A 24,446-nucleotide genomic window follows, 5' to 3' on the forward strand; every position below is an offset into this window, starting at 1 on the left:
TCTTGGCAGTCCAGGCTTGGGGTGAACACCTGCTGACAGAGGGGAAGATGAGAACAGGTCAGGTCTGGGGGCATGGGGGGCTTTAGAGCACTCCTTAAAGCGTCAGCTCAGGTGAGGGGGACAGAATTCATCTCCTCCCTTGACCTTTTATAGAATCATAAAATGGTTAGGGTCGAAAAGCACCTTAAAGATCATCATGTTCCAATTGCATTGCCATGGGCAGGGGCACTCTCCACTAGGCCAAACCCCATCCAGCATGGCCTGTGACGTTTCTAGGGATGTGGCACCCGTTTTGGCTCTAACATCTCAAAGTAAAGGGTTTTAAAACTGCTGCTCAGCTGTTTCATGCCTACGTGAGCAGCTAAATATATTCCCAGTAGTGCTCCTGGTGCCCCCACTACCTTTAGAAAGAGCCAGTCAGTGCACACCTACATACGTGCATAGAGTGCATGCATATGTGCGTGTATAAATACACATATACATGTGCCAAGCAGATATATGCATGTTCTTGCATGCCTATACGTGCTAGCAGTCAGAACTCAGATGTCAGTGTAGACAAAGCAGGTATTTAAGGATAAATGAGGAATTAAAGCAGCTTTATCTGCTGGATAAAAGCAATAGCTGGGGAGCAGTGGCATCCTGCTTCCCATATCAGCCAGCCCTCTCTTTCGGCAGCACGTTTCCATGAGGCTGTGGACACGGGAGAGGAAGCACTTTCACAGCAAATCCTCTGTGGTCCAAACCTTGGCCATGAGCAGAGATGCTCCCTGTCATCTTGCTGATGAAGGAATTTCACTGTCCCTCTCCCAAGTCCGCCAGCTCCTCAGAAATGGTGACACATTGTTGCAGCAGCCAGGGCTTGATTTGCCGCTGTTGAAATGGAATGGAACAGCAGGATGGCCATGATCATCCTGGTGGAAAAGATTGAGATTTTTTCCACCTCAAAATCAGACACAGTGTCTTAGCTAAGCTGCCACAATGGTTATTTCATTAATTCTATTTGCAGTAGATTCTCTTCTACATACACAGTGTATTCAATTAATGTATTTAATTGCACTTTTCCAGCCAGAGACTGCAAGATGGAGACAGAAAACTCCTTTCCAGAGCTGAAGGCTCCCGTGTTTGCATCCAGTCCCAGTGAGGGTGCTCAGCCACCAGTGCTGCTGCACCTGTGATGCCATATGTGCCACATTTACGATCCAGTTGATCATGGGAGAGGGAGATTTAATAACTCCTTAAAAACTGCATACCAGAGCCTCTTCAGGGCACTGCATTTTAAAGAAACACAGAGGGGAGCCCATAATAAATGTTACAAGGGGAAATACCTGTGACTGATAAGAAGCTGAGCGGATGACAAATCACAAAAGCCTCCAGAGAGCCCCTCAGGAGCAGATAACCTTGAGACGTACCTGTATATAAAGATTAAACAGCAACCCGAGCTCAGCAGAGATTTATAGCACTTTGCAAGAGTCTTGGTTTCACTGTTTGCTTTTGCAGTAGTTTCTGGACTTTATTGTTAGTTTCTGTCTGTTAATATGCTGCACAGGCCCAAAAATACAGGTGTAGAGAAGTCACCCCAGAAAAACCAAAGAATTTATTTGAAATATTTTACAACGAGGTTTTATAGATCAATATCCCCAGCAAATGAGAAAGATAACCAGGAAAGGGCACAGTGCACCTGCGAGCAAGGTTGTGCAAAGATACAAATGAAAACATAAAGGACAAAATGTATTGACATGTTTCAGCTTACTGGCTGAATCTGGTTACTCATTCCTTTATAAGGGGCAGGCCTAGTTATTATGGGCTATATATTTTTGGTAAGACAAGTATGTGAGGCAGTAAATGCTTTTGTGGGTATGCTTCAACAGGAAGGGTATGGCTACTGCTGCTATTTGGGACCTCTCACAGAAAATACCCATGGGTATAAAAACCCTAGTCACTTACAGACTGCATCAAAATCTTAACCAGACAGCCTGTTCTGCCTAATGGCCCAAGCGAGAGGAGGGGACTCCAAATGGTCAGGTGCTGTTATGAATATCAGGTAACATTTTCTCAGTGTAAGGGTGGCTGACCCCTGGCACAGGTTGCCTGGCAAGGCTGTGGAGTCTTCATCCTTGCAGATTATCAAAAGCCATCTGGACACCACCCTGGCAACTGGCCCTAGGTGTCCCTGTTTGAGCAGGGGGCTTGGACCACGAGGTCACTGCCAACCCCAAACATTCTGTGATTCTGGCTTAACTACTGAGTCACTCCAGCTTCAGTCAAATGTCTTTGGCTCTTTGTCTATTTAAAGGGTTTAACTCTGCGTGGTTTGCTAGGATGTGAGGGCTGTTTAGGGACAGGTTTCCACAGTGTGCACGGTAGGCACTGCTGAAGAGACCAATTGCATCAGTGGCAGTCTGGACCACAGTGCCGGCTTCACTTTGGAAAGGACAAATACTTGGTGACCACCAACATGCTCTTCTCCCCTAGCATCACCCCTTCAACTCCCAACCAAAATCTCATGCCACCAGGCCACAGTGCAGTGAGCAGATGTGGCAGACAGACCTCTCACATGGATGAGCTTCCCTGTTAGAGGCTGGGCATGAGGACTTGCACTCTGAATCCACGGGTGAAAGTCTGCACTGCCAGAACTCCATCTGGGAGGCAGGCAATCTCCCTGGGTTCAAGGATGATGCCGATGTGACTTTTTCCTGCACGTAGAGAGGGAACTGTGCTTATCTGATCGAGTAACTCAGTGTGCAAAGTTGAAGGTGGTTACCAGCAGCCACTCCCTGTCCTGCTCACGGAGAGCCAGACGTGCCCCGTGCGATGTACTTAACATAATGTGCCAACTTTTCATTCCAAGTGGACTGTTCAATAACAAAGGGGAAAAAAAAGGGGGGAAGGATTACAGGACAATTGAGCAGTTGTTTGTGCAAGTGGAAGAAATAACTTTTCAGGAACAGAGCATGGGTCAGGGCAGAGGACGGTGTGGGCGTTCACTGAGGAGGTCAGACTAAACAGGCAGTGATGCATTTTATACTTATGTCACTCTTGGGAGAAAAAAATGAAATTAAACACACACAGGACACTGAGGAAGAACAAACAACTTATTGTGTGGAAAGTAGAAGTGCTTTGGAAGGGCCAAAGCAACTATCTGAATTTAAATTCATCATTGGTTTCAGAGATGGAAGATCTGTTATAGCACAGATTTGGTTGAGAAACATCTCTTCATAAGGCTCAAAGGTCTCCAAATCACTTTGTTTACTCATTTCTCTGCCTGTAACCATGTAACACTGTGCCTTTTAGTAGATAAATGATCGTATTGGTTAAAAGTAAGCTAATGGGAATTCAGGGGAAGGGTAAAATTAATTTTAAGGAGAAATTTCACCAATAATGGTCTTGCGTGGCTCGAAGCCTCTGACTTTACATCCAGTTGTCCTAAATTGGCTCAGACATAAAGGCAGTTTTTATGGAAGGGCCAGACACAAGGGACAAGCCCACCTAGGCAGCAGAGTGTCCCTAAGAGCAATTGCAAATACCAACTCTCTTCAACCAGGTGTGAACTTGCCACTTCCAGTGTGCCACTGCCCTCCTCCAGCAGCTGCTCCTTCACTCCAGGGGCACACAGTGAACAAACCCTCTCCTGGCTGCACCAGTACCTTACAGATGCTGCACATACACTGCTCAAGCCTCCCCACACAGGGAAAGGAGAGGGGCAGAAGTAAAGAGCTCCCCTTTTAAAGTACTTGGGGAATTCAGATTATATAGTAATGCAAAACATTTTTATATCATCCCAGGACATTTTTGTTTATACTGCTGAGTGCTATTTTATTTGTTCCAGCTTTGCCACAGATGCATAAATTCTGTGAAAGGAGAAAGAATGTCTACTCTCTATGGTGGCTTTTAAAAAATCAGAAAAGCAAGTAAAATGCATTTCTTAACCAAACATTCCATTAAAAAATCACTATATGTTTATAGAAAACAAAGATTTAATTTTAAAAAGTTAGTATCTAGGTATTCCAGAAGCTTTGAGTCATCCACAGTAATAATTAGGGGATTTGTTCCATACAAAATGCTTTATTTAACCTTCATGCCTCCATTCAGATAATTGTACAAATGCATACATTTAAAGGTTTAAACTCTATTTCAATTCACAGCTCAATTCATAGGAAAGTTGAATACAGAAAAGCAATGCACCAACAAAATATGTCTGAGACACCATTTAAAACGATAACACTTGTTCATTTAAATCTTTGAGAATAGAGTGGAATAATCATCCTCTGACAGAATTTCATTAGGGGACTCCCTTTACATTATCATAGGGCAAAAATCACCTTTTTACAGTAAGAGGAAAAAAAGCTCTGAGTATATTTACAATACATACACTATACATAAATACAAGAACAACACTTACATAATATTAATAAACTTATAACATAGGCATTGCCTAAACACTACATAGTATATAAATGCAGAGGAAACTATCGGGAAATTAGATCTTCAGAAGTTTACTTTAAGTTTTGAAGAAAAGTAATTTTTGTATTTAAAAGCTTTTGAAAAGAAGGCAAAAGAAAGTCTAAAAAACTAATATGTTTGCCTGCTAGCACTGGTATTTTTATTCCTTTTAAATGTAGGAGCTCTATTGACACTACTATCTCTATGGGGTTACCAGTAATGGCCCTCCCTTTTGCATCTTATCTAGGAAAAAGACTGAGGTGCTGTACACACTAATTCCATTGCTGTGAAGCTTCAGTCCCAAACGAGTCGCTTGGTAAGCTACGGGATGTTTTTGTATTTTTACACAGGAGGATCAAATGAACGCTCATTGGTGCATACAACAGTAATGACCTGATTAGAAGGAACAATTTGGTGCCAAATACAATCCCATCCTTACATTTTCATTCAAATAACACCATGGGGGAATTTGCTCCATCCATAAGAAACTTGGCCAAGAATGATATTTTTCAGTATTGTTGTTTTTTCCTGAACACAGCTGAAAGAACTTTCTGATTTAATGGTATTTTTGACCCCACATGTTGATAGCAGTGTCCAAATCTCTCTTTCCCTTGATGTGTATGAAATGCATGTGCCTGTGTGTGGGTTGAAGGTCTTAAGGCTGATGGTCCATGAAACTTAAGTAATTCATTACTATCTCTGTGTACACTCTACAAATGTGCAAATGGGAAATACAACTTGGTAAGGACATACAGAAGGTCAAGAGAGCATATTGTGTAGGTGTTCAGTGAAGAACTTACATTACCAAGGAAGCCATGTATGGGATAATCAGGAAAGAAATAAACCATGCAGGTTTCCTTAACATGGGAATGTAGCAGTGAAAAAGTCTGAAATTGAAAATGACAATAACTCTGAATCGTGAAAAATATTAGTTCAGCCATGAAGATTTGGCTCAAGCTGTCTTTCCAAAGCTCTTTTATACCTAGAAAGGCAGAGAGAGGGAGAAAATGGTACCTGAACCTATTTGTGTATTGCATGGATGATGCTTATGACAATCCATCAAAGCCATCGCCTGTGGTCCCGTATCAGACACTGAATTAATGTTTTTACATGCTGAGGTCACAGCACAGAGCAAGGTTTAGCAAGCCAATGTGTGAGCCACCTCTTCTTTTGCTTCTGAGAGCACCTTGGCTCACTGAAACTTCTGACTCTGAATTGGGAAAGATGTTGCAGTTCATTCATATGGACAATAGGATCTCAAAAAATTTTTTCTATTCTTATTTTTGTGATGTCTAAAATTCACATACCCAGTTCTGTTTCTCTGGAGGACTGAAAAACTCTGTACTGAATAATGTAAGAGTTACCACAAGGGTAATTATTTCATAATTCAAAGTCAGTGAACAAGAGCTGCTACAGAATAATGCTTGCAAAGCAAAAAAAAAAAGAAAAAAAAAAAAAACCAAAACCAAAACAAAACAACACAACAAAAAAACCAACCAAACAAACAAAAAAAACCCAAACCAAAAAACCCAAATAAAACAAAAAACCCCCCAAAAAGTAAAGTCAAAACAAAACAGACTGAAAAACCAAACAAAAAAGAAAAACCCATACTCAGAGTTTGCTTTTCAGAATGAAGGGGGGAAAAAAAAAGTCTCATTTTGGGATGGTGAAGACAAGGTGCCTTTCCTACCAAAGAACTTACACATGCAGGGCTGGAATCAGCCAAGCCTTCCAACATGGCAGCTTTCTAAGGGTGCCACCTCGCAGCGCTGTTGCTCCAGAAGGAAGAGCAGAACACTCCTGTCCAAGAAGGGCCCAGCAGGTACTGGGTAAGAAACTAGATTCCTTTGTCCTTCAGACAACACATTCCCTGGTGCTCTCCTGAAATCCCCAGCATGAGTTGTATTCTTTCATGTGCTCAATATCTGGAGATAAGCTCAGGACAGCAAAATAAGTATAAGCATGTTCTGATGGGATTATTTCCGCCAGTGGTTAGCATTTAAATTTGTTACCGAACGAGCAACCTTGTCACGTAATTAACTCGTGTGCATGAATACCTAATTGTTACATGTGTGTCCATGTGCACTTTTTTTTTGGGGGGGCGGGGGGGGAATTGTTTTTGGACCTGCACTTTCATCTGTGTGCGAGCCTCAGTGAAACTCCAGCAGCAACCCACTGATGGCAGCAGAAGTCTAAACAAAATGCAGGATTTCTCAAATACAAAATTATTCCTGGATAAATGACAGGTAAAAATTCAGAGGATGGAAAGCAATCTTCCTTGGCAAAGGCATCAGGACAATCAGTTACATTTTGATTTCCAATAAATTAATTTTTAAAAATAGAAGAAGCATGAGGGCTGGCATTACACTGCTATTTTAAGAATCCATTAGCAGTAGTTAATATTTACAAAAAAACTGAGAAAAAATAAGAGTGCAAGTCACAGCTGGCCATTTTCTGGTAAGATCAATTAGTCTACTGATGCAAATGTTTAGGCCACTCAATATAAAAATCTCCATACTTCATTTGAGGAATATCGACTTCTTGTTTGCTATTCAAATAGTCTCTAGACAGACAGTCCCCAATTTTTCACTCTTTGTCCCCAAAAGAAAGCGAAATGATACATTTTGTCCACTCATGAAGTCAACCAAGATGATATTAAATACTATGAGCATTACATGATGAAGAGAAAGGAGACATAAGGTGAAATCTTGTGTTTCCAGAGTTTAATGCAGAGGATTTTTCAAGAGAATCCCTGTTCTTTCGTATTCCCTAAAAAAAAGCTCCATTGGGCTTATTGCTGGTTTTGGATTACTTCACTAGAGAACACCCTGGATACACGAGCATATCCAACATAAATTGGGAAGAAATCCCCTAAAACACTGCTCTGACAACAACTTCCAATCACACCTACTGAGAATTGGTACAGCTACGAGTCATTTGTAAACTAAGATTTATTTTCTTCTTACAAATATATGACAGATGTTATCTGAGAAAATAACTAAAACCTCTAACACAGTATCTCAACATGTGAACATACAAATGGCACTTTGTGTTTGTTTCTGTGCTGCATTATTGTTCTCCAAGTAAAATTTCATTTTCACCTTACTGTTAACAGAATCCCATTAAGTTATTGCTGTGTAAAAGTATAGGAACATCCCATCAGTTCTAATTACAGGCACTTTCAGTTTCTGTTTCACCTCGAAAATAGATTTCAGGCTATCTCACTGAAGTGTATGTGTATTTTAAATGTCAGAACTGTCCTGCTACAATGGATATTCTTGACATGTTGCTGCACCTAGAAGACTAAACTCCCCCGGAATCAGCAAATAGCAGCTGCCTATTTCAGCTCTGCAACCTTTAATCAGGATGCACTGTAGATGGGGAAATACAAGAAGAAATAAAATCATATGAGTGTTTGCCATTCCTGTATCTGCAGTTCATTGTAAAATGCCAGAAGGAAAAAGAAATCACAAACCGACAAACCTTTCATATGGTTTTCATTTGTTTAAGTGTTTTTTTCCTTTATTCAGTCAACGACATTGAGCTTGACTTACTTGACATGGAAGGACTCAGTATAACTTTGCTATATCACACACCATCTGCAAAACAGCAAAGAAGTGGCCACTCCATTGTGCAGAGAAAACACGCTCTGATGAAACAGAACAATTCACTTCTTGAGTTTTGTCTTTCAGCTTTGCAAGGCATTATCCTAACAGTCTTCCAATGAAAACTGAAGGTAAGGACTGTTTAAAAATGTATTTAATTTCAGCTATTTAACACCCCATGTAAAACTGTGAGTTTGAAAATACTTTTCCATTATCATAGGTATTACAGAATATTTTAACTGTTACAAGTATAGTAAAATACTTTCAAGTTACTTTGATTTCTAAAGATGCAGTATCCTTACAGTTACATTTTTACACCAAAACCTGATTTATTGCAGAGAATTTAAGCCTTTTCAATGTTCCAGTGGGCATGACTTCATAAGCATACATTACATAGCAACTGCTATGCTATAGCAAAACTGTGAAAATACAACAATTTCTTTGTGCAATTCTCCAATCACGTATCATAGGCAAAGGCATAACACTATAACATGAGCTGGTTTCTTAAGGTAGAATTTTCTGTAACAGTGTTTCAGTGTTTACTTAAAAATATTCCTTTTCTGTTCTTTTTTGTTTGTTTGTTTTTCCCTAAATTTTAATTTTAAATAAACTTATTACCTGCACACGGGTAGAGACACTTTGAAGTGCTGGGAATATACATGAGTGTAAGGATGAGCATGTGGGAGTAGCATGGATTTACTGAACAATCTTAAGACCTGACTGCTGTGGAAGACACAGTTCCATACAATGACCTTTCCAAACTCAAATTCAATAAAAAGTAAGTGGGATATTATTAGTGACACCTACTCTGATTTTGAGGTATCCACCTTCAATAAAGGGGAAAGAGATTTTTTCACATTAAACAGCATTTATTACCAGAATTCAAATTTAATAAATGGCAACTAGAATACATTTTCAATGTGGCTAATGGAAAAAGAGACTTATGATCACTGTTACTGTCATTATTAAAGGGTAGGAAGGCTGTCCAGCTATCTGTGCACGCTCTGCACTGCAACACCACCGAACATCAACATCACTGACGTAATTTTCAACACTGTTAATTTTGTTATACATTACTCCAGCAAATAATCATATATACAAGTCAGTCTAAATCTATTTAATTAATATGCAAGCATGAGAAAGAATAAGGAATACTGCATCTTCATCCCCAAGTAAAAACTGCTGTTGCAATGAGCCAATTTTACAGTGCTGAATATAAGGGGTGCTCAAAAAATATTGACACAATTAAAATTTTTAAAAGTTTAGTATCAAAGCTGTTTGCTCATTACGTTTTCCTAAAATGCTGGCTCCTGAGGTTTCTTGACAAATCCATTTAGAACTTCTGAAAATACATGAAATACGACACTTCATGGCATAATTTCCCTTGCAAGCTGTAACATGCAATATCATGGCATGGTGAATTGAAATCTCTTGTCTTTCTGAAGGAATGGGACACTGTATGTTTGTGTATCCCAACTTCTCAATTAAGATGGTCCTAGTGGATCATGTCACATGAGATCTGGTATTTCTGCATGCTACACATGATGTAAGCCTTTGTCACAGCCATGCTATGTCACAGACCTGTGGTGGGGTACCAGGATTTTTGAGGAAACTACCCTGGAGCAATTACCCATGGTCTTTGTATGAGCACAGAAACTTGGCTGGTCTGAACTACAGCCAATAAAGGCAAAGACACTTTGAGAATCTGGGGGACATCAGCTCCACATTCAAACACCCCCATCCTCCTGAGCAACTTCCTTTAAAATACTTCTGAAGAGGACAAAACCCAGAAAACAACCCCATGGAGTAACTGAGATCAAAGCCTGCAGGTGCTGGTACGAATGAGAACCTCATCAAGAACCATACTGTGTACTTGAAACCCAGTGGTGGACTACTGCTGGTGGTGCAATTCATCTACAGGTAACAGCAGCATGAGAAGCCCTTGCACATGTGCTGGAAAGGCTGAGGATGTACTTCCTGCCTGTGAAATAACAAAACATAGCACCCGCTCCTTTACCTTTTGGCTTCATTCTCCTTCATCCATTGCCACACTCTGTGCCTGTGTCCCTCAGCATTACTGCTGCTTTAACCCTCTCACTTTGGAGTTCTTTGAATAATACCAAACCCTCTTTCTGTTGCAGCGTTTCCAATTCATATAATAACAGGCAACCAGCTGAATAATCAGGGATTCACACAGACCAACCTCGGCCTTGGGAGACAAGCCTCTCCAGGGTCTGTTATACATATGCTCTTTCACAGGGCATTTCAAAGCTGAACACCAAAATTAAAGACCTCTCCATTTCTATTGTAGTTTCTCTGTCTTCACTGGCAACAGGGGAAGCCTAAAGAGGAGCACTGATCTCTCCCAGCTGCACCCTGCAACTGATGTTTGAGAGTAACATCACATCCTCCTGTATGCTAACAGAATGCCCAGCAGGAGTTTCTGCTCAAGCAAACTTAATTTTCTATGAGAGGAAAAAAAACCACCCATAGATCCTGAAAGGAATTCTGTATGCCATTGGTTCTTCAACTGAATTACTGCTATTCAAATAATTAGCTAGTAAAATATTCTTGGGCAAGAAAAGAATTTTATCAATGGAGTTCTACCTGACCTGACTTCTTTGCCTAAGTGCCAACAATGACAGATGCATTTAAGGGGATGCTATTGAAGTACTCAAAAACCAGACCTCAGACATAATCCATGAAGCACCTCACATACAGTACTTTGACAACCAGTTTTTTAAATCAATGGTAGCAATGCTGCTCATAAAGACACAGTTCTGCTGCCATGCAATGTCTCATGGTCTATCCAGAAGCCCTGCTCTGTCCCTGATTTGGAGATGGAGTCTAAAATGTTGTCAAATTTGGTGGGATCACCAGCATGGTCAATGGGAATTGACAGAGGCATTTTTCCCACAACAGCTGTGAATAATTTGTGTTGAGTTTCTCTGCTGATGACTGGGCAGTGGGAAGCCTGAGCTTTTTTTAAAGTCTTTTAGAGAGCTGATAAACTACCCATACTGGGGAATATTAAGGATATTTAAAGACAATCAAACTCTGGATCTTGTGAATGCTGTTATAAAGTATAATCCCAGTCATACTGATCCTCAAATAACTGTAATTGCTTTTGTATCTGTATGGGTACTCTGTGTGGTTTTTCTTAAAGATTACCTTGATTCTAGAATCCCAACATTACTACATTTACTTTAGGAATCTGATATTAACTGAGATGGTCAAACAGTGAAAAACAAACAAATGGCATCATAAATTTAATCTGGAATTCCTGGAACAAAATATTCATAATTAAATGCATTGCAAAAGACCTTTAGGTTTACATCTTTCATCCCTAAGCTATGAAAATCTCCACACTTAAAACATATTGCCAAGCCTCCCCTTTGTCAAAATTAGCTGAATAGGCAGATCCTTGTGAAGAAAGAAAACAGAAAAACACTATTCTGTTTGCATGAATAACTGATGACTAAGAGTTTCTCTCTTTCCTACATAATTCAATTAATACAAATTGGTTTGCAATTACAGGGCTGTATGGGAATGATCAAGAATTTCCTTTTATTTAATCTGAAAAGGTTTGGATTGAAAATCCAAGCAGAGGCAGCCACTGCTACCCATACAGAGGTCCATTTATAGCATACTAGACAGCTGGCAAAATCTTATTCCTTAAGTGCCAGGGAGAACTCTAATGTCTTGCAGAGCACAACTGCATATTTCTCTGTCCTACTTACAGTTCATCCACTACCTCCTCAACAATCAACTCTTTCCTTTATCTTTCCTGCTTTCCAGACACAAGTATTATGTTAAAGGAAATAAAAGTACTTAATTGTGGCGCCTAACAGGTCAGTGAAACCAGCAAAAAGATTAATTTAAATGCTTAAATCTTACATGCTGTTTCTGCATACCCCCCACTTCTGTTTGTGTGGAGTAAATTATTGTCACAAGAGCCATTTTATTCATTATTGCTTTTTCTCTGCAAGAGATGCAGCCGTTTCTTCTCTGTTTTGTTTTGATGATACATTGAATTCCATCTCAGGAATGGCTATACCACTAACCTTGGTACCAGCAAGTACAAGATCTGACTATTTCCTTGGGTTCAAATAATGGTTGTGGGGAAGAGGATACCTGCATGAAAGAAAACAGCACACTGAGAATAGGGTAGTAGTTTTTAGGTGGGCTCTTTCTATACAAATCAGAAAATGGATCTAAATAATTCCATGGTAAAATACAGATACTTAATATGGTATTTCAGCAGAGATGCTGCTGCCCTTTGCTTATTTTACAGACTTCAACAACAACGACGACAAAAGAAAAGAAGGAAAAAAAACCATAAAAGAAGAAAGTTAAATGGCTGGTGTCCTCTAGGGCATAATGACAAGTTGTGGTATGATATTAAAATGCCACCATCATTATTGCAAAAGTCTGATCAAGCAAACCTCCAGCTCTGGCAGCGGGACCTCTCCAGCAGAATCTTCTCGCCTACTCACACGCAGCTTGTCTGTAGCACAGCTCCGGTGCAGTGCTGACACCGGCCAGACGGTATTGAAAACAAGGGGGAAAGATGGCATAATACAGATCTAGCGGTCTTGCTCTCATCATCATCATCGTCATCGTCATCATCATCATCAGTTCATGGTATCTATACTCCAACCAGCAGTGATTTTTCAGGAACAAGATGTCTGGCAGCTGAGAAAACATACAAGCTATAAACATTTTTTGTCAAAGGATGCAGCATGTAAAATAATGCCCATTCCTGTAGCATCTCGGCTGCTATTTCCCGGGTGATTGTGATGACACTTTCAGGGGGTAGCCATGCTGAGGGGCAGACAGAGTTAACTTCAGATGGCGAGGAGAAGAGTGGCACTTCTTTTCCTGCTTTTTTTGAATTTCTGTTACTATTTTTTGTTACAGACATCAGGGAAAGCCCTGCCTGTTAACACTGTAGAGGGGGATTCAGCCCTGCTGAATTCACTGTGGGTAGTTAAGAGACCCAGCTCTTAAACTCGGCTGGAACAGGTAGCATTTCTCAAACCAGCATGTGCCTGCGGCGGTGGAGCGCCAAGTGATCCGAGCGGGAGAAGCTGCGGTCACAGTCTGCACACTTGAATGGCTTCACTCCTGTGTGCTTGCGGTAATGCCTCGTCAGTTCATCGGATCGAGCAAACTTCCAGGTGCAGCCTTCCCAGGTACATTTGTAGGGTTTTTCTCCTGGGAGAAACAAAAGAAAGAGGGAAAGGGGGAAAAACAGGTTGTGACTTTCCCCTTGTTGCCATTAATCCCCACAATCCCCTCTGCACGCTTCCCGTGATCACGCGCTGCCTCAGGGTTGCTTTAGGCCAAATTACACAATTATGAGGTAGTGGATCTGCTGAATATAAGGAAAAGAGCCTTGAGATTTATCATTCCTGTGGCATTCACCTGACTAAGAAAATCAACACGATTAAGGCAATAATATAGATCCTACCTTGCAGGGGTGATGCGAGTATTAACATCAGGACAGAGGGCCGTGCAATTATTCTCATGATTACCATACAAGTTTGCAACCCTCATCTTGTCAGACTGCACTTTCTCCCCAAATGACCAGATTACCTGATATTTCTGCAATTTACCACGGGCTGACACAGACTTCCCATTATTCTACAATGTTTATGAAGGTTTTTGATTATTTGTGTAAACAGCATTCTGGGACATTTCTTAGTAAGCTGGTAAAAATCAACTACAATTTCCCAATGAAACATAAAAATTCAGTCTGCAAAACCTCCTCTTTATTTACTGCACTTACTTTCAGTAAAAATAATTTTGCATAATATGTGTACAATTTTGAAATGTACTTAGCCATGGGATTTGCACAACACTATTCCTAAATACCCATTTACTTTAGTGAGCTCAGACTTGGGCTAATGTAGATTTTTGGAAAACCCCACCATCTTGCTTTTTATTTACGGGTAAGAAGGATGTTTTATCATGTCAGAGGAGAAGATTAATACAGCCAAACTGGATTTTGTGCTTGCATAAAGCCTAAACTGTGTAAAATCCCATTTTGGCCATGTTTTTAGGCTATGCTTCTTTGTGACTTCTATCACTCACCTTCAGAAATGTCTACAGAAATGCTCTTGGCAGTTACCTTGATCCCATACTTCAGCACAAACCAAAACTGAGGAAAGGAAACTGTGAGAGGTCCGTATTTATCTTCCTTTTGTGTGTCTAAAATTTTACTTCCCTTTCTGAAACCAGCTAATCATAACCTGGACAACGAAAGGGTATCTCTGCAACAACTGTTTCCTTTGTTAGGCCCAATCATTCTTCAGTTATTTATTATCTCATATGAATCACGAGCAGCTTGCAAGGAACTATTTCAATTATATGAACCAGTGACGCAACACTTGCCTTTTCGTAGGCAGAACCTCCCTGCTTGCGTCTCTTCAAAAGTCAATAAATGCTTTGCAGAGAGCCCTTGGTTTCAAAAGAAAATTCCCAAGTAAGAGTATCATCACAAAGTTCAAACAGCCCTGAAAAATCCAGCTGAAATGGCCTCTGTAAGGAAACTGAGTGCTGTACAGACATCAGCATGACATGTCAGCGAGGTTGTCAGCAACATTTGAGCTCCTTGGGTTGGTACCTTCTGTGCACCATCTGGGCTGTGCTGCAGTTTTGATGTCAGATGGGGGTGGGAAACAGTTGCTGTGAGGAGAACCCAGCAATCAGGGCCGTGACCACAACCTGTAGTCGCATCAGCAGCAACTCAGCCTAAATAATTTTGTACTCTCCAACCAAGCAAAGAGCACCAAATAGTGCTCATTGCCACCAGGTGGCCACAGTGTTGGGCATCTCAAATCCAGCAGCTGCTGTGAGCTGGACAGGCAGGCACAAGCTACAAGGCAGATGGTGGGATGCACACTCTTGCCAGTGACACAGTCCTATAGAATACACTCAGATTTGCCACCAAACTGTCTTACACAGATATTCTTGCCACAAAACAGTTGGTGCAGAGCACTGTACAAATATAGCAGTAACCTCATCCAACTTGGCAGGTTGATTCCAAGGCTCCCATCACACCCTATCAATGTTTTCCAAGTGCAGCGCCTGTCCTGCCCATCCCTCAACACACTTTAACTCTCTTGTTCACCAGATACCACCTCAGTTGTCTTCTTTGGTCACAGACACTTTCAGACAACAAATATTTCCTAGGCTCTGGATTCTCACTTATGGGCACCTGAAATTCTAAACATCTTCAGGGATGGAGACTCAACTACTCAATTAGACAGCCAGGGTGAGGCATTTTTTTTCCTAATATCCAATCTAAACCTACCTTGGTGCAACCTTGGTGTAACTGGAGGCCACTTCCTTTTGTCCTATCACTTATTATCTGGGAGAAGAGAATGACCCACACCTTGCAACAACTTCCTTTCAGGTATGTGTAGAAAGCAAAAAGATTCCCGACCCTCTCTTTCACCAGGCTAAGAAAACCCCCTTCTCTCAGTCACTCCTCCTAAGACTTGTGCTCACACCCTTCACCAGCTCCACTGTTCTTCTCTGGACACACTCCAGCAGCTCAATGTCCTTTTAGTGAGAAGGATGAAATTCAACACAGGATTCAAGGTGAGGCCTTACCAGCATCAAGTGCAGGGGCACAATCCCTGCCTTGCTCCTGCTGGCCACACTCTTGCTGATACAGGCCAGGATGCCACCGGCCTTCTCAGCCACTGGGCACTCTGCTAGCTCATGTTCAGCAGCTCATGTTGATCAGCATCCCCAGATCCTGTTCTGATGGGCAGCTTTCCAGCCTCTCTTTCTCCAGCCTGCAGTGCTGCTTGGGGATGTTGTGACCCAAGTGAAGCATCCAGCACTCGGTTTGTTGACTCTCACACAACTGGCCTCAGCCCATTGATCCAGCCTGTCCAGATTCCTCTGCACCCTCCAGCAGATCAACATTTCCCAACTTAGTGTCATCTGCAAACTTACTAAGGGTGCACTCGATCCCTTAGTCCAAATCACTAATAATGATATTAAAGATATCCATGAAATCCTTCCCCGTGGTATACAGAATTCTAGATCTTCCCTCCCTCAGCAGAAAACAGACAACCCAGTGCAGAAAGGGATGGTTTGCATGAGAAATAGCAGAAAGAGGTTTTTTTAGTTCATCCATTAAAACAATATCATTTCAGGTAAGAAATGAAAGTCAGGTGACAGAAGGATATGAGTGCAGATCATTCAGCTGGAGTTCCCACACAGTTGCCTCCAGCATCCCTCCTCAGTGAGTCCTGCCTACCCAGCCCTCACAAAGTTATGTGAAAGAGACAGGACTGACGACATTCCTTGCAAGGTATTTACTCCACTGAAGGAGAATCACTCTTACAAGCTCAACCTAAGAGGACCTCTCATTGTTTTCAATTAAATATATACATTTAGTGTAAGAAAGAAAAAACCAGCTGAAGTAGTGTTAATGTGAAGACATTCACTCACATACACCTTAAAAAGGCTGCTGTAAAGACAACTGTGAAAGATATGACTGCTCATTAAGGTTAATCAACATTTAACACAAGTCTAATTCTTAGGGAAAGAACAGTACTACTGCTTTTGTCTATAACAGCTACATAATCTGGCATGTTCAAGTGCTAGAAAAAAAATTCCTTCATATACTGACTCTTAACCTTTTGTTTGGTGTCATCCCAGACGTGAACACTGACCACTGAGTTTGTCAAAACCAGAAGACCCAAGAGTTCAAATGATGGAGAAAGGACCAGCAGGAGCAGAATTGCTACAAGCTGAGCAGCTGGTGACAGTTATTCCACACCAGCTTTGCTTGATGAGAGCTTGAGCATCCATGGCTGAAATCCTCAGTGCAACCAACAGAGAGGAGCTGGGCCTCAGCAGAGCAACCCAGAGAGCAGTGTGTGAGAAGGTGGACAAAAGTGAAGAACTTAATTGCAGTGCAAGTATCTTCTTTCTATCTATCTATCTATCTATCTATCTATCTATCTATCTATCTATCTATCTATCAGCATTTCAAGACTGGACTGCAGTGGACTTGAAATCAAACAACCATTCTGACTCAGACACTTCTGTCTCCATGCAAGCACTTGAGTTTAAGTGTTTAAAAAACTCTCGGGCTAAAGTATGGGCACATTTTGACTCCTCATGCACCCTGACACTCAAATTCTCGTTCAGCTTTAAGGAGCAAATGCAGGCTGTGTGAGTTTTGCCTGGGGTGGTGGAAACACAGGAATGAAGAAGTCAAAACAGCAGACAGTTTTGGGAAATTGGAAGCAAGAAGAGCTGCAGAAAGAGACTAAAAACATGCGGCAATTAGGAAGAGGAGAAAAGGAAAACTGGAATAAGATAAAATCCTGTTAGTTCAACATTTTGAATCTGTGAAGTTTTAAAGAACCTATCAATTTAAAAATAGATGTCTGAAGCTGTGAACATTTGCTGACCCTCTAGTTTTGCATGTGCCTTTGTGAGCTCTATTGTTTTGTCCTGAAACCTGACAATAATATCCCAAAACAGAGAAATTCTGCTACTATTCTGCAGCTTTGTCCTGCAATACATGGATAGTGAACAGTATACCCCAAAAGCCATTTACATAGATCAAGCAGGACCCCGGAGCATGAAAAAGTATTTCTAGACAATTCTCTGTAAAAAATGAGTATTTTCTATTATTTGGGGGAGTTAATTACCAAGTTTTGAAGGGATGAGTTAATGCTCCAAATGAATAGTCATTTCTCAATCTTCTATTAACACAACATTTATTTCTAAGAGCCCTCCAAAACCATGCCTTTTGTAGTCCAGATGTGACAAACCAAATTAGTTTAATTACTTTTACCATATCATTTTTCCTAACCTACCATGACTCCTCTCACTTAGGCACTTAGGAACACAGTTACAACTGCTGCTCATTAAATCCTCCAAAACTCTTCAAGTATTGAATTAATAATGCTGAATAATGACTGTTCAGCCACTTCAAAATTTTAGACCCTTCACACAGCCCAACATCTGTCTTCTCATATCTTCATTCATGTACCCTGACATCTGGAAGACCACTTACTCAGGGAAATAAATCTCTTGAACTTTTACTTTATAGCCTGATGACATTCAAATATTCCTTATGAAAAAAACCTCAGTGTAGGTACCAGCCCAAGACATGCCAGGTAATAGACAACAGAACCAGGGTCTGCTTTGTGCCATGCAGAACTTCCCATGTGGGATGTTCCTCAGCAGTTATCCTCTGCCCATCAACTAGCTGGTATCAACAGTATTTGATGCCAGACCAGATGTTTCAAAGACAGACACCACAAAACCACCATGTAAATAGTTATGGGTTATTCTGCCAGCAGGGAAACTTTTCTGGAACTCCAGGAAACAGAGCTGGGCTTAAATTCATTCCTTAGGCAAGGAACCTTATTTACTGCAACTGCAGATGCCCCATGTACTCCCTCTGCCCATTTGCAGTTCCTTTCATTTGTGTATTATTTAAGTTGCATTTATCCAGTAGTTTAGCAGGCTCTTGGCAACCACGAGGTAACACTGTCTACTACCATGACAGAAAATATCCTAGTGCTCAAGCTGTAAACAGTTCTCTTCCTCTGGCATCAACTTCCCTCTCTTTCTGTTATTACAGATAAGTGCCATGTCCTTTCTTATTTATGTCCTTTTCTGACACCCCTATCTATCCATTTTTTCTGCACATGGAATTGTCACCATGACTCTTGAGTTTTTATGTCACTTTCTGCAGCTCCTTCCTGCAGTGGCACGCAGCATTTTGAAATGTTGCTAACACTTTTATTCCAAATAAGAGACAATGAGGAAATAAACATAGGGGACTGTTCAGGGTAAAGGTTTAGCAATCTAGTCAGATTTTTTTTCTATGTTAAGCTTACATCACCCTGTGAAGGACAAAGTTAGAAAGAATTTGGAAACAAAACCTGATGTATAGGTTTGCGTAGGCAGACAGGTAGGATGGGGGCATGGAAAAGATGACTGCTTACCCCATTCACAAAATACAATGGGTTTTAGTGAAATTTGCACAGTTTAATAGGTGGAACATGCCCAGTTCTGCCAGGTAAATATTTATGCCCCAAGTTTCTACTGTCATTATTTTGGAAAAGTATTTCCCACATAAAACCAGAGTGAAGTCATAAGGATTTAGCCCGAAACAAATTGGAAGAAAATAAATAAGCCAGCAAGCATGCCTCTGCCTATGTCTGATATGCCATATTTTCTAGTCAAAGTGAACAGATCTGCAGTTTTGCAGGGATGAGACATCTCCTGGTGATTCCTGGTTTGGTTTCTGCTACAGGATGTTCTGCAATATATGTAATGTGTAGTATTTATGTCAGCTGTTTTCAGCTCCCATGTAAACACCAGAATTGTTCTGAAGCATACAGGACAGTCCTAAGTGCACCCACACTGACAGGATGCTAGGAGAACAAATCATACATAGAAAACCACAAATGATGGCTAATTAGATTTTGCATTTCTACTAAAAATAAGAAATTTCAGGCAGAAAAGAATCTTTTAACAGCAAAACACTATCTGATAATGAACATCCTCAGGCACTCCCAGAGGAAGAGGGAAGCTTAGCTTTCAGACATGGGGAAAGGGAAAAATGACAATTCTTACATTTTATGTGATATTTTTATTAGTATAATTTTTTAATGAAAAAATAGAGCACTTATCAAGCACTTTACAACTTTCAAGTGCCTTATAAAGATTTTTTGAAAATGCAATCCCTCATAAAAGTCTCTTTTCACAGTAGTACTGTGTAACAAATGTCAAGTCCATTCTGCAGGTAGGAAAACCAAACCAGCCTTCCCAAAACTGCTGAGAGTGAATAGCAAGGCTATGACTTACACATTAGGAAACACCTTACTTTCTGCAATGAAAGTGCCAGAACTTAGCTTAAACCCTTTAAAAGTTTGAAATAGTTTCAATCATTTTGATGCAAAAATCTAATTCAATTATTTACTTAATGCAGTCACTAATTCACTCTCTCTCTTTGGTGAACATAGGCAATTTGACTTTTATGTTTCAGTATTGTCAAAATATGCAAATAAAATATCTTTCCAGGAAGAGATTAGTTTCGTATCAGTTGAGCAAGTCTGGCAAAACAATTTCTACGAGCAGAACAGGAACATACTGTGCTGCCTGGGACACGTCTTGAAGATCAGGTTTTTATTTCTTGTTCTCAGTCTGACTTAGGCAAAGGACAGGGACATGGTTTTTTCAAGTGGAAACTGGGAACAAAACAATTTCTTCTGTTCAAATATACAGTAACAACCTCCACTCTAGAAGAAGAGACAGAACTTCATTATACTTTGGCAGCCCTTGCACTCACTATTTACAAACTCCACTTGTAATTCAGGTGGGAGTCCTTTCTCACATCAAAACACACAAACACATTTTTATTTCACTGCACTGATGAGCTTTGGTTCTGTTTGCCATCTTGGCCCTTCTTCTCACTCCCTCTGCAAGACCAGTCCCTAGTTTGGCAACCCTTCTTCTTTCCTTCCACTACTGTTGTCCCACATGCCACTCTAGGCATACAGCTGCCCCAGTCTGACACAATTTAAATACAAATCCCAGCAAGAAAGCCCTTGGGACTAAAATCACAAAATTCAATTTGCTGTAATTTAAGAAGGCAAACCCATTGTATCAGCCTCTGGTCTGTTCTGTAACCACATGCACAGAAAAATGAGAAAGAAGGGGAATCCAAGCAAATTCTGTATTTTCTCTTTTTGGGGCTTCTGCAGAGACTTTGCACCAGAATGGGCCCTACTAAGCACTATGTGACATATGAATGAATTAATGCCTGGGGACAAGGATTAGTTATGTACATTGCCAAGGGCACTGCTGATGCAGTATGATAAATGTTAACTCCTGTAAAAATAGAAAAAGTAAAACATTTGGAAATAGAAAAGGCATCTTCCTGTACACCCAAATCCAGGAGCCAGACCAAATCCCAACAGTTCATGAAAAACATCATTTTATTAACCTTCCTGAAATTTGTTTCCTGTATGACGTGGTGTGTATATCTAAGTTTTTAGGGATATGTTAAGTGCATATTCGTATACACTTTACATATATCTATTATGGATATATCTGTAGTGAAAGATGACATTAAGTTTTCTTCTTCACAACAGCCATAGCAAATACATGGCACTTTTGAATTTCCAGTGCTGTGCGAAAAAAACTGAGGTTTGGCTTCTTATAGCAGCCTTCACTCACTAAAGTATTTGGGAAAGGTGATGCAACAGATCCATACTTCCATCAGCAGCCAAGTGTATGGAGGGTGCCAGCAGATCTGCATTTACTCTCCTTAACTGGGGTGCTGCAGGCTTGGGCTTTAGTCTAGCCTTCCATGAATAAAACAACTTTCCTCCACTGTGGTCTACAACTGCAGGGCAGACACCAAACAAGTCACACTTCCCTACGCACCTGCCTTCAATGCTGGTACTGTCACTCCTCCCAGCATTGTTCCACCATGTTCATCAAGATAAATACTCAGGTTTCTCAGTATGAAACTTAGACCTTCCTTTTGTTTCTTGAAAAAAAACCAAAAACCCCAAACCAACAACGAAACCTGCCAAAGAAGTAATAAAGAAAACCCCAAACAAAAAATAACTAAAAGGCTTCAAGGGATGAGCTTGGTCTCAGTTTTGCACAACTGATTGTTTGGTGTTTGCACTGTACTGGAAGTCAGGCTCAAGCAGAGCCAAGAGATGGGCACAGCTGTGCTGAGCTATGCATAGAAACAGAGCATTAAAAAACTCACCTCCCATTTAAGTGAGTTGGAAATGGAATTAAACTTTACAAAAGAAGATATACCAATTTTTATCACAATAAAAAATAGATTAAATATATGTAACACTTAAGAAAAAATATCAGCTGAAAAAAATGCATGAGAAGGGACAAGGGGAAAGCTCATTAATGTGACTGAAATACCACTGTTTCATATCTTGTGTGGAGAAAACACTGAAGTGTAGAAAATAACTCCTCAGCCTACACAGGTTTCATCAGATCTTTTTACTTTGGCATGAAACAAGAAGTTTTTGTAGAATTTACACACGTTTCTAACTGTTTATTTGCAAAAAGTTGAAGAGTGAAAACACTAATTTTCAGGATCTACCTCTTGTTTGCTTTTATGTGTGCAAAAAAAAAAAAAAAGAAAGCAGGGAAGTAGAAAACCTAAACAAAACATTTTTAAAAAAGCTTCTATGAGGCTTACTTGCAGTTTTGAGCAAGCTGCACTCTCCAAGACAGTGTTTCTGATCCAAGGTTGCCCTGACAAGGACAGGATGGGCACGAGCAACTTCAGACACACTTCCCAAAACACATGGGTTATCACCAGCACCAAATTATTGTTCCCTCTGCTGGGGACTGAGTGGGGTGCAAGAGCTGGAAACCCTGTACTGTGTATTTATTCCTCCAGGTCTGGGTGCAACATCTGGGAAAATGTTTTGGAAGTAGTGGGAGTAAAGACATCTTTCTTGCCTTCATGGCACTTCAGGGCTACACATGGTAGACCACAATCGCGCCAGAGACCTTGGATGAACTGCAGTTCTTTGGAGGTAGAGCATTAAGTACTAAAAGGCTGGCTTAGAGAAAAATCTTATTCTGCATAATGAAATTATCATTATTCCCTCGTGCCACACACAGACAAAACACAGATGCACCCCATATTTACAAAGTCAAGGGGCACTGTTGAAAATATTTTTCATAACCTTGAGACTGCAAGTAATCACAGAGGCAATTAGACTCGCTTTCCCATCAAAGTGCCTTGGAATAACCACACGGGCACTCTTCCATATCGGCACAGCATCAGACCTACAATGCAGAGGAATGACTCCCTGTGTGTAAGGTGAATTCAGAGCTTGAAAATGTGCCAGAAACGAAATCATTTAACTTTCCACAGAGCAGCTACTGGAAGAGAACTGGATGTACAAGCTCCTTCTGGTATGGACACCTGCCTGTAACTAGCTGGGCTCGGACAACGATCTTACTACATCCAGAGGTTCCCACTCCTGCATCACCTTTCTAGGCTGTGGTGGCTTTGGTGAGCCTGCCCTTACACCCTTTGGTACATACTGCACCAGCAGACAGCTGCTCTTAAGTATACTTCTGTCCTGAAATGTGAAGCCCACCACACCAATGGGAGTAGGCTGAGGTTTTATTTATTAAATAATTAGTTTATCTTCTAAAGAGAAACTGCATGAAGAAAGAGCAGAGGCTAGAAAGGAAAACTTCTGTAAAATATACTAGTTTTCACATTGGAAAGCTCTACTGTTTATTGAAACTGGCAGTAAATTTTAAACTAAAAGAAAGTATTTCTTACAAAATAAAAGCATCACCCAACACAAATAGACCCTCCCATTTTACTTAAAGCAAATTAATTTTTGAATTGGCTTTGTTTATTTAAATTTCCAGTTTCTGAAACAGCATATGAACCTGCTTTTGGAGGTTTTTACACTTGACAGATTTTCATGGTACAGGAAAAGCTCAGGGACAAGGAGAACACAGGACATGAGAAAGAAAATCTGGGGTTTTGAAGAGTGAGTCTGGCGGGTAGGTGACAAAGAGGTGTTAGAGACCAAAACTCTACACAGTTCAAGTAAAATCCAGACAGATTATTTTAAAAAATCTTGCTTCTTCCCAATATTTGTCTAAAGAAGGGATTACAAATCTGTAAATATCTCTCTGGAACTTATAGTTAGCAAAAGGCATTAAACAGACCTTAAAAAAACAACAGGTAATGAATGGAGTTTTAAAACCTACAGAACAAAAATAGCTTTTTTGGTGCCTCTGACTTTTTAAGTCCACTCTGAAAGCGCTCAAAGGAAAATGTGAACAAAGACTAATGACAGGGGCCCTTTCATATTAAAATAATATATGGAGCAACAGTGAGTGAGAGGAATGCAATGTTTGAAAAAGCACAGACTAAATAAAACACCCGTGTACTCACTAGCCCTCTCTCTTCTAGGGTGGTGTCTCAACACAGCCACAAAGGAACATCTTGGGGAGGGAATGCTGTCATTTTCTCAGGTACAAATCTGTACTTCTGAGATGTTAACTGTCTCCATGTAAAACTGCTGAAGACCCCTTGACACTGACAAATAGGCTTCATTACGTCTGTGGCAAAGGTATTTGCTCTCATCTCTCAGGAATGATATAGGCGTTTATCAAGGACAAAGCACCAAACACTAAAACAATTCACTTGGCCTGGGGGCCATATTCAGCCTGGCTCTGCAAGAGCCTGACAGTAGAGCAGCCCCTCTACTGCAGCAGCAGCAGCAGCAGCACTGAGAAGGGAGGCTCAGACCCAGTGCTGGCTGGGGCAGGATGAAGAGCAGCAGTTGCAGCCCAGTATCTGAGTCCCACAAAAGTGCTATCGTTACT

General features: G+C 40.7%; 1 protein-coding gene across 3 annotated transcripts in view; it reads right to left on the bottom strand.

The window, feature by feature from the left end:
• Positions 1-3,954: 3,954 nt before the first annotated feature.
• KLF12 (KLF transcription factor 12) overlaps positions 3,955-24,446 on the bottom strand; it is a 233,851-nt gene continuing 213,359 nt past the window's right edge. For all 3 annotated transcript variants that reach the window (XM_050973887.1, XM_030234630.2, XM_050973879.1), the window contains one exon: positions 3,955-13,262. In XM_050973887.1, coding sequence (XP_050829844.1) covers positions 13,081-13,262 — 182 coding nt within the window. In that variant the 3' untranslated portion in view covers positions 3,955-13,080. The remainder of the gene's footprint in view (positions 13,263-24,446) is intronic.

Source organism: Serinus canaria, chromosome 1, assembly GCF_022539315.1.
Source record: "Serinus canaria isolate serCan28SL12 chromosome 1, serCan2020, whole genome shotgun sequence".
Lineage (NCBI taxonomy): Eukaryota > Metazoa > Chordata > Aves > Passeriformes > Fringillidae > Serinus > Serinus canaria.